Source organism: Anneissia japonica, unplaced genomic scaffold (genome assembly GCF_011630105.1).
Source record: "Anneissia japonica isolate Jap-2015-1 unplaced genomic scaffold, ASM1163010v1 scaffold1415_len311187_cov125, whole genome shotgun sequence".
NCBI classification, from domain to species: domain Eukaryota; kingdom Metazoa; phylum Echinodermata; class Crinoidea; order Comatulida; family Comatulidae; genus Anneissia; species Anneissia japonica.
In genome coordinates, this window is record NW_022706946.1 from 12,688 (window position 1) to 23,583 (window position 10,896).

Genomic DNA, 10,896 nt, shown 5'->3' on the forward strand with positions numbered 1-10,896 from the left:
TTTAACAAAATATTGTTTTAATTTTCATTAAAACGTATGTATACTTTATGGACCTTTCTGTCCTGTTTTGTAGTTTTTAGATCGCTCAATTGTGTTGTTTACATGCACTTCGCGAAAATCTAGCTTCGCGGTGTCAAATAAGTTGCTGACTTCCACACACTTTTTTATTTCGTCATCGTAAATATGTGCGCTCATTTTAACGACTGGCGTTGGTGGTAGTTCGTTGAAATTGAATTAATAGCGACTATTACAGCAGAAATAGAAAAGATTGAATTGTCAATAAATAAATAAACAAATCTGATTTTATTATTAAGAAAAATATACAGTATCACTTTGAAAAACGTACGCAATCGGACTTTTTAACCTTATTACTTGGTTGATGATGCAAAGGGCAAAGGTCATTGGTAATATCGACTATTCGTAAAACGGACGTTTGCTGGGTGTTTACCCAAAATATTACAAATAATTTCTGAAAACCAGACTAATGAGACTACTTGGATGCTGTTGTTAGCATTGTTGAAGTACGTTGTTGTCAGCCAGAAGATGATAATGGTGGTACAATACAACAAAGCTGGCTTAGATGCCTACGTTACGTAATCGTGTCCTTGTAATCAGAGTCGACTTTACCGTTAAGCAAGTTAATTTACCGTTTTTCTAGTAAAGTTAAGTCACTTAACTTATGTGACTTAATTCCTTTAACTAGCTATAATTGAGTGGTTCACGTCGAACTTTTAACTAGTTAAGTGGATGTATATCTAGATAAAAGTTCGACGTGAACCAAGCTCATGTGACAACAAGTTTCCTCAAACTTCTTTGACCTTCCTGGGAATCCTTGCCGTGTTCAGAATCACACTTTACTGAAGTCTGTATACCGATGTGTTCCAGTCTTTTCTTTAATTTCTTTGGAACTGTTCCAATTGTCTCAATTACAACAGGAATGACCACTGTTTTAATTTTTCATAATTTCCTCCGTTCTCTTGCTAAATACGTAATCACTTTCTCGATTTCTTTCTCTTCGATATAATAATAATAATAATAATAATAATAATAATATTAATAATAATAATAATAATAATAATAATAATAATAATAATAATAATAATAATAATAATAATAATAATAATAAGCGATATAGGGCAGTGTTTGAGCGATTTCATTATCCGAAAAAGGTTATAAAAATGAACTTTTTTAAACGATTAATCTTTAGTGGAACACCATTAAAAATACATTCCTAATTTATGTATAACACTGTAGAAATAAGATATGCCCACTCAAGCATAATTATTAATTTAATGAATTTTAACAAGTCTTTGATACAGCAGGAACCATTATTTTGTTCACTTTAGAAAAGGGAACGCGTCAATTCTTTTGGCCGACTGCGAGTCCGGGCAGTTTTTATTCTTGAATGCCTTTGATAGAACTACTAAATGACGGAAGAAAATTTTATCCAATTTTTATAACTGATTTTCTTTCTGTTGCCTCTTCAACCTAAGCAATCGGATTAGTGTAGGCAAAGTTATGACGTTGTAAAGAAACGAATCCTCATAAGCCAGCTCACATCCCACTGAAAACACACAAACATGGCGTATATTTTCGTAATTCAACCAAAATGACGGAGCCAAATATTTGAAAGCAAACATTTTGTAAATAAAACCGTTTCAACTTAATGTATCCGACCTCTAGTTTTGGAGTTACGGTTTCTATAGTAAAATCAGTCGATGATTTTGAAGAAGCGCTAATGGTTAAGAGTAAAGTAGAACAAACAAACTGATATGTGTTGAAATTGCAACAAAAAAGTTATTAAAGAGTACATTAAGTAAATCACACACACAGTTAGGTGTTAATGAGACTCGAACTATAGCTGTAATGGTAATAGTGAAGGTGACGAAGACCCATACCCATTCAGGTTCATTTACATTGAGTAATTACATGGTAATTCAGTGATTGACTGCGGAAATTGTTCATGTATATGACGGTAATCTTGCGTTTAACCTAGTTGCAACTGGTTTCAACGCTTTTAAAAACGCAAATTGCGTTCATATTGGACCAGACAAACTAATCTGGAAAGTTTCACTTAGATTCATTGGTAAGTTTTTTTTTTTTTTTTTTTTAGATATTTCGGTCTTGGACATTAGCACTTTAAATGACCCTCTAATTTACACCCGAATCTGGATCGTCACCAAAATTTAATAATTTCTTCCTTGTTACTTGTTTAAAGTTTCATAAAGTTTCATACAGATAACTTGAAGAGTTTTTTTTCAATATCTGGTCTAGGACGTTTGTCTTTATGGTCATTATGTTTAGACCCTACTCCAGATCATCGCTAAAATGTAATCATTTCTTTATTTGACTATGACAAACGGTAACCATAACCAACAGTTGGCCTTTCTAATTCCGGTGGAGGTCATGTGTAGGTAGATATTTAAACTATCAGGAACAGTTGTGCTGGTAACAGGATAAGGATATCACTGTCACCGTATCTATTAACAGGAACCACCATAGTGTACTGCAGTGTAACAATAGGCAATTATACATGAGAGTATAATATCAACACCCCCACTTACTCTCATGTTTAACCATTAAATCATTAATCATTTTCCTCATCACCATTTCTATAAAATTAGGCACTATACACACGCTCCCGCTATGAGCCTATTTTTTTTATTTTTTTTATTTTTTTAATAATATCTGGTCTGTCTGGGACGTTTCCCTTTAAATGATCCTCATCTCCACACCTTACTTCGGATTGTCAACAAAATTTAAATATGTTTTCCAATGTCTTTCTTGTAACTTTCCAGAGAGTTTCAGTCAGATCAGTTGATTCCGTTTTGAAATATCTAGAGTGGGGTTTCTCTTTAAATCTATTTAAATGGTCCCCACATCCACACCCCAATCAGAATTGTCACTAAATTTTTTGAAAGGCATATCCATGATGTGCCTTGATATATCTTTGATCCTTGGTCTATGCTTGGAAAATGACCAAAGAGCCGAGCGGAAAACCCCAGTGCAAAAAGATAGGTAAAACTATATAAGAAAACAAATCAGAAAAAAAAACAATGGGTTTTCCAGCTACCGCTGGGAAAGCGTTACCTCTTGTGCAATCAAGATCACCAATTCCGGACATACACGAACAACCGAATGGGTCAGGAGGACAAAACAGAAATCCTCGAAAACAACTTTCTGAAGGCCTTTCTGAGTGGTAATTTAAAGCGCATCCTACTTCGCAATAGGGCCCCCAGATATTAAAGCCACAAGCTATGAGATGAAAAAAGCAGCATTAAAAAATAAGATCATTTCATTCTATTATTGACAAATATACAAACCTAAGCAATATATAATATGTCATTTTAATTAATATTATACGATGACAGGCAATGCAACTGCTTTGTGAATACACTGCCGGACTTCCCACTATTCTATTTTCTCTTCTCTGCCTTATTGGTCCCAAAATAGTTCAAGTCGAAGTGAAATATAAAGTAATTTGAAAATGAAGGCTGTTTATACAAAAAGTAAATTTCATATTCAAATTCGACCAGGGAAAGTGTCGTTTGATTGTAAGAATATATATTTGTTTTTTAATAGAAATAGATATAGTTGGGATGGATTATGTATATCTATATATATTACAATGGCGGCGCCAGAGTCTGAAATCTGGTAGGGGTGGGGGGAAGTGACGGGCAAGGAAACATTGTAGGGGAAATATGATTGGGTTTCAGAGGCTTATTTAATCAATTTTATAGATAGAGGGTGTACTAAAATATATAGAAAATAAATATCATTTTTTTTTCTCCACTACGGATTGTGGTTTTTCTCCGTTTTCAGGGTAAAAAACTGTGGGGGAGGGGGAATGAAAATTCCCCTCACTCCCTCCCTCCCCCACCCCGCTGGCGCTGCCATGTTAATGTTATTTTCATTTTCGACATTTTTTTTACAAAGAAAATATAAGAATGAACAGTGGCGCGCCAGCGTCTGAAATCTAGGGATGGGGAAAACTACAATTTTTTGGGGCAAGGTCCCCAAAGAGAGCAAATTGAGAGTGGTAGGGTGTCAATTAAAATGTCCGGGGAGGGGGAGCTTCCTGAAAAATATGACAATTTAGAGGCTTATTTAATCGATTTTACATATAGATAGTCTACTAGTATGTAAAAAATACTTAGATTTTATTTTCTCCCCCAAGAATTGTGATTTGTATTATTCTCCCGCGGCACCCCCCCCCCCAACCCCGTAGCGCCGCCACTAAAAATGAATAAATATTGATCAATAAAGCCAAAAATATCGGCATCTGACGCATTTAATGAGTATGAATAGATTAAAAAAATCATAAATACAGACACCACAATAAACAACATTATGCCTACCCTTTTCACAGTTCTCTCCTATGAAGCCCGGGGGACAGATGCAAGATCCAAACTGAACAGAACACACGCCTCCATTGTAACATACGGGACAATCCCCAATAGATGATGAAGCTGACTATTGTACCAGCGTTGGGTATAATGTTGGGCAATTTTTTGCCCAACGTTTTTACAGTGTAGCGTTTGTCTAACTAATGAGTAACGAATGGCCAGCGAACACTCAGCGTATACCGACCTACATCAACGTTTACAAGGCGTCAATACGTTAGGCATACGTGTGACATTCGCTGGGCATTGTGTACGCTGAACATTCGTTGGGCGAACGCTGCGAACGCGCTGTCATTCGTTAAATGGACGCTAGTTGTACGATGAGCATTCGTTCCTCATTCGTTGGGCGTTCGTCTTTCACGCAAAAATGTTATTTTTTTGCCAAAAAAATTGAGCGTATTTGAGCGTATCGGGACTTAGAAAAACAAAATGAGAACGCTCGGCATACGTTAGGTCTATTCGCTACTATGTGACAGGGCCTTTAAGACAAATAAATCGGGGGAACCTTAACGAGCCTGGAAACACGCGCATCTGCCCCCGTTCTGTGTTGGTAGGGAACGCTACTACTAGTGAAAAATGACCTTACTGAGGGTGTAACGCCTCACAACCCACCCCTCCTCCAAACCCCACCCCACATCCAGCCGCATCCCCCTCCTCCTCAGGCCCCACCCCTATATATATATATGTATATATATATATATATATATTGAAGCACATTGCGCATGTGCAAAAAAACGTTACATGGTCTTCTGGTATCAGGCGTATTTTAGAATCAATCGATGAAACAGATATTTTGTGAAGACCTATTTTAAACAGTAAGAACTTTGAAGTAAAAATCCACTCTAAAATACAAATAAATATAAAATACGTTCCTATTGTACATATAAAAGAACTTTCGCCATGGAAAACTATGTACTTTTTTATAAAAGAAATCAGAGATCGTATTTAAGTATACTAAGAGTAAGTGCTCACATACTCGAAATTGAGAGAGGCCGATACACAAACCCGAAAACAGAAGTTGAAAAAATGGAGAAGTCGAAGATCAGTTTCACTTTATTTTCAATTGCCCCGTTTATGATTTAAGAAGTAAACTTTACATGAATTTATTATTCTTTGAAAGTTTTGAAAATATGTCAAAAAATGAAAAATTCATATATATCATGGGAGCTAACGACTTGATATTAAGCCGGTGATGGAGTATGTACGGTCAGCGTTCTACTGAGAGATAAACCTTTGTAACGTACTGGCGTGATACTCAATTTGACACAGGCAAATTTAATAAACTGTAATTTGGAATTTTGATAGGCCTACCGTAAAACTTTTCATCTTGTTATTTTGTATATACTTTATGTGTGGTTTTGCTTTGTTTGTAATTCTGTTGTTTGTATTTCTGCCTTGACTATACCTTTATGTTAAGGTCAATATCAATAAAGACTATCATATACGGTAATGCAAACGTAATTCAGATACATACAATTTTGACTTTAAAAACATTAACATTTTACTGACACGAATATTTCGGCTACTCATGTCTATAGTCTTTGTCTTTGTAAAAAAATATACCTCCTTGGTAATATACAATTTGAGAAACAATAGTCCAAGGCAAGTCGGCATACATAAAGGATTGATGATGTACAGATAAACAGACGTGATAAGGGAGAACAATGAATGATCAAGAAGTGGACTATGGGAAAGCATTACTATAGCGTATAAGCTTATGACAATTGAAAGGCTAAACATAGGAACTATGATTGAAACCATATGTTTCATCCATGATTAAAACCAAGTAGAACAGGAGGCGACGATTAACAAAATTAATTAATTAATGCAGTCTATAAAACCAGAGTTAAAATCATATGTCTTCCTTCTTGGTGATTTCAATGTTAATGTTAAATCCAGATTCAAATGATAGCAAAACGATGTTTGATGTTAGGCCTATTACTGATCCACTTGGATTCAGCGACTTAGTACAATAAGTTACAAGACCCTCAAATGATAATTTAAATGCTGAGTCTACAATTGATCTATAGACTATTCACTAAATTTCCGATGCTCATTTCGAATCTATCTGTTGTGGACAATCATGTTGAAAGTGCATGCTGTTTTATTCTCACTGATAGGTCAAACCCCAAACCTTAAGGCAGATGGTGTCATGGCGAGATAGGTTATCTTGACAAGTCGACATAATAAAAATTGTATGTTGTCATGGCGAGATAGATTATCTTGACAAGTCGACATAGTAAAGATTGTATGCTGTCATGGCCAGATAGATTATCTTGACAAGTCGACATAGTAAAAATTGTATGTTGTCATGGCGAGATAGATTATCTTGTCAAGTCGACATAGTAAAAATGTTATGTTGCCATGGCGATATAATTATCTTGCCAAGTCGACATAGTAAAAATGTTATGTTGTGAGATAGATTATCTTGACGTGTCGACATAATACAATTTGAATGTCGTCTTGACAAGATAGTTGATCTCGACATGTCGACATATGTTTATTATGTCAACTTGACAACATAAATTATTTTGTCAAGTCGACATAATATACATATCATGTCGACATGTCGAGATCAACTATCTTGCCAAGACGACATATTAAAAATGTTATGTTGTCATGACGAGATAGGTTATCTTGAGAAGGTGACATATTAAAAATTGTATGTTTTTATGGCGAGATAGATTATCTTGACAAGTCGACATACTGCAATACAAACGGTATGCTGTCATAGCGAATTAGGTTATCTTGTGAAGTCGACATAGTAAAAATGTTATGTTGTCATGGCGAGATAGATTATCTTGACAAGTCGACATAATAAAAATTGTATGTTGCCATTGCGAAATAGTTTATCTTGCCAAGTCGACATAGTAAAAATGTTATGTTGTCATGGCGAGATAGATTATCTTGACAAGTCGACTTAATACAAACCGTATGTCGTCTTGCCAAGATAGTTGATCTTGACATGTCGACATGATATGTATATTATGTCGTCTTGACAACATAATTATCTTGACAAGTCGTCAAGTCGAATGGCACTTAGGTGCTTCCGTAATAACAAAACCACTGAAGAAACTGCTTCAAAAGAAAAATCGCATACTAAGGAAAGCAAAGCGGAGCAAAAGCGAGGATGACTGTAAGCATACACAATACATTCGGTATTTGGTTAAACGATGCAATTATAAATCTTAACCTGATTATGTTGAAAGTCTTTAAATAAACAGGACAATAAAAAGCGATTTTGGGCATTTGTAAAGGACAGACGAACAGTTAATGCAACATCTAGAATTTTTGTTAACAGCTCTTGTGTTAAAGTTGAGTCTTTCCATAAAATAATTAATGAATGTAATAATTATTTTGTGTCTGTATTTAACCAATCTGATGTACTCCCCTCTGACGCCTTACCTTCTCAACTATCGTCCATCTTGATCCCTACTCTCACCCATGTTCATTTTACACCTAAGGATGTTAATTAAATTCTTCACTCTTTCCCACACTCTTCCTTCCCTGGACCTGACAAGCTCTCTCTACTAAACTATAATAGCTATTCCCCTGCCAACACTTATCCGCTTTTCTCAATCTTCCGTTCATCTAAATTTGCTTAACGGTATTTCCCAATTCATGCGGAAACCCTCCCACTTATGTACCGATGCTGAATAGTGGTAACCCGTCTTATATTTCTAACTACCGGTCAATTGCACTCACATCCATTGCTTGCAAAACTCTAGAAAAAATTGTCAAAAATCGATTGACTTCAACATCTCAGTTTTCGTTTTCTTAAATAAAAATCAACATGGATACACAAAAAGAAAATCATGCATGACCCAACACACTAACACCATTCTCACAGGCATCTTGGACAACCGAATCCCTCCAGTTAGTGGCCGTATGCGACTGGTCGTTCTTCGTTAAACCACGCCAACCTGCGCAGTGTAAAATCCTACTTAACGACCAGTCTAATAGAAAACTTGTAAATACTCGACAAAACAAAATGGCTGCATAGTTACCGCGATACACACTGCGTAATCATGGCTGCTTCGGATTGTGGTAGTATGGGTTTTTCGTAAAAAATGTTTTCATCCAGTTTTTGAATTCTGTTAGCCTACAATTATTTTTTACTTTAATGTGGTTAAATATTATAATTTTTATTTTCTGAAAATTAATCTAAATTTTATTAACGCAAATGTTGTTGCTAAACTTTCTTCTTTGTTCATTGTCCTTTTCCCCTTTTTGGGGGAGATTTACATGCATCGTAATTTTTGAAGCTGCGGCGCCGCGAGCATCTCCATATGGTTGGTGATAAATCTCCGATTGATTGATTGAAGACGTGTATATTTTATTTGCTTCTGATAGTATTTTGTGCTTTCCTAGAAACGCCACTTAATTTACTATTTAAAATTATTAGTGGTACAGCAGTTTTCGTCAAATAACTTCACTGCTACCGTCTTGGTTTCCAATTGCAAAACATTACGGGTCATTTTTGAGACAATCATTACCATCATGATTTACAGTTAAAAACAGGAATATATTTTCAATTGTTGTACCATTTACTATGAACACCCCTTGTACAATAATAAACGGAAATTGGTTAAGTGTCCTATCAAATTTTAACACTGCTGGCGTCATCACACATTTGAACACGTTTTTGCCACTTTTTATCATTGCCAGTCCAGCTATCACGAAAGCTGCGAACTGATGTCAAATCAGCCCCGCTGTAGAAGTCGTTTGGATCGACCAATTAAAAACATTGGGTTTGTTTCATTTTTATTATGGGGTTAAAATAATTCAATTTGCACAGTCAATATTCTTTTGTTAAAAACTTGTATTTGAACACATAATTAACAGTACACATAGTACAATGTAAAATGAACAATGTTGAGATCTCTCTTTCCCTAGTCCACGCTTTCGTGTTGGCGGGATTGGCTTAGCCCTACACCACTACGGAAATTTTCAAAAGGTCCAGACTATAAATTGCATTTTTTTTTTGCAGAAATATAGCCTAATTGCTGCAAGTGTCTTTTGTTTTTTCTTTAAAAAATCCAACTGATAACTAAATAAGGCCAAATTAAATGAAAAAAGAAGTCAAACATTGCGAACACAAGTCAAGCAAACAGACAGAAGTATGACCTCATACCAGTGAATCAGACTATCACGCTTGAGAGATGTTTTTACCCAATGAGAGGCAATCGTGGATTGGATGGATTTTGTATTTTCTTATTTTCAGATAAAACTACCTAACCAATCATAAATCATAAGTTTTATATCAGCTTCAAGCTTAATATATTCCCTCCACGAATCCACTTGGGCCAATTCGAACAAAGAAATAGTCTGTGAGTGAGGGAGTGAGAATTCGAGCTCGGGACAGCCAAAACCTCAAATTTCTTGAAATTCCCTATCTAAATCGGCGCGAGGAGCTGTTATAAATCGGCGTATTCCGACAAACTGTAGGGATTTTTTTCATTTTTTCTTCACGAATTTGTAGATTATTATTTTTTACAACAAAACCCGCTTTAGCCATTACAAGAAAATCATAGATTTTGTACCAAAAATGTACTTTTGTGAAAAAAATTCAGTTTTATCCAATGGTTAAGGCGACCTTGGAGAGCAAATGATACAACGTTTCCATAACATATGACGACACTGTTGCCGTCCTCGCCACATATCAACACTGTTTGCGTCTTTGCCACATTACGAAAGTAATGTGGTCTTCGCTACATTACAGTATCTGGCTCATTATCTACCATTAGGTTGGTACATTACAATCACAGAACATTTTAGTCTATCATACTTAAACATCACATGTTCGTCTATCATACTTAATCATTTAAAAATAAAGAACAGAACCTCATGTTATGTAATGGCTAAGTGTAAATCACTGAACATGCATTGTGCAGTCAAATAAATATTCATTTATGAAAGTGATAAATACATGGTAAAGGTCCTGTTATCACATCCACATCAACACCTAGCTGAGATGCAGCATTGTCTGGCATTGCCAACATTGCTGCCTCTCACATTATTCCCCTTCAATTACACCAAATTCTATCTTATCAACCTGAAAAGTGTTGTGTACATTTTGTCAGCCCTGCATTCATAATTAATTTTTTAAACATTTTGCATAAATAATAATAAGTATAAAACATGAACTTAAGAATTCAAAATCACACATTTGATTTCCAAGTGACCTTTCAGTGTCATTAGGTCAAAGGTCATCCTCTTGTTTCGGAAGTTAAGCAAGATATATTAAGAACAAAATGCAGATTTTTCTTTAAATATTTACATGTAAATATCATTGAATACAAATTATCTAATTACATACAAAAGTTAAAATGGTCTTGCAGTGTCAAAGGTCGAAATCAAAGTTGGATTTGTAAATAAACTATACTGCATTCTAAATCTATAATAAACATTGTGAAGTTAATGTATGACAATAACAATAATTATGGAAAATATTTTGCAAGTAAAAATATACACATCAAATTAATTGAATCAA

The 10,896-nt window shown here is 35.0% G+C and overlaps 1 protein-coding gene across 1 annotated transcript in view; it reads right to left on the bottom strand.

Moving 5' to 3' along the window:
- Nucleotides 1-4,446, bottom strand: part of LOC117106236 (stabilin-1-like) — a 10,914-nt gene extending 6,468 nt beyond the window's left edge. Inside the window, exons 1-2 of the mRNA XM_033247580.1 lie at nt 4,359-4,446; nt 3,091-3,255 (exon numbers count right to left, since the gene is read on the bottom strand). Of these exons, the coding sequence (XP_033103471.1) occupies nt 3,091-3,124 (34 nt within the window). The 5' untranslated portion in view covers nt 3,125-3,255; nt 4,359-4,446. The remainder of the gene's footprint in view (nt 1-3,090; nt 3,256-4,358) is intronic.
- Between the last annotated feature and the right edge of the window lie 6,450 nt (nt 4,447-10,896).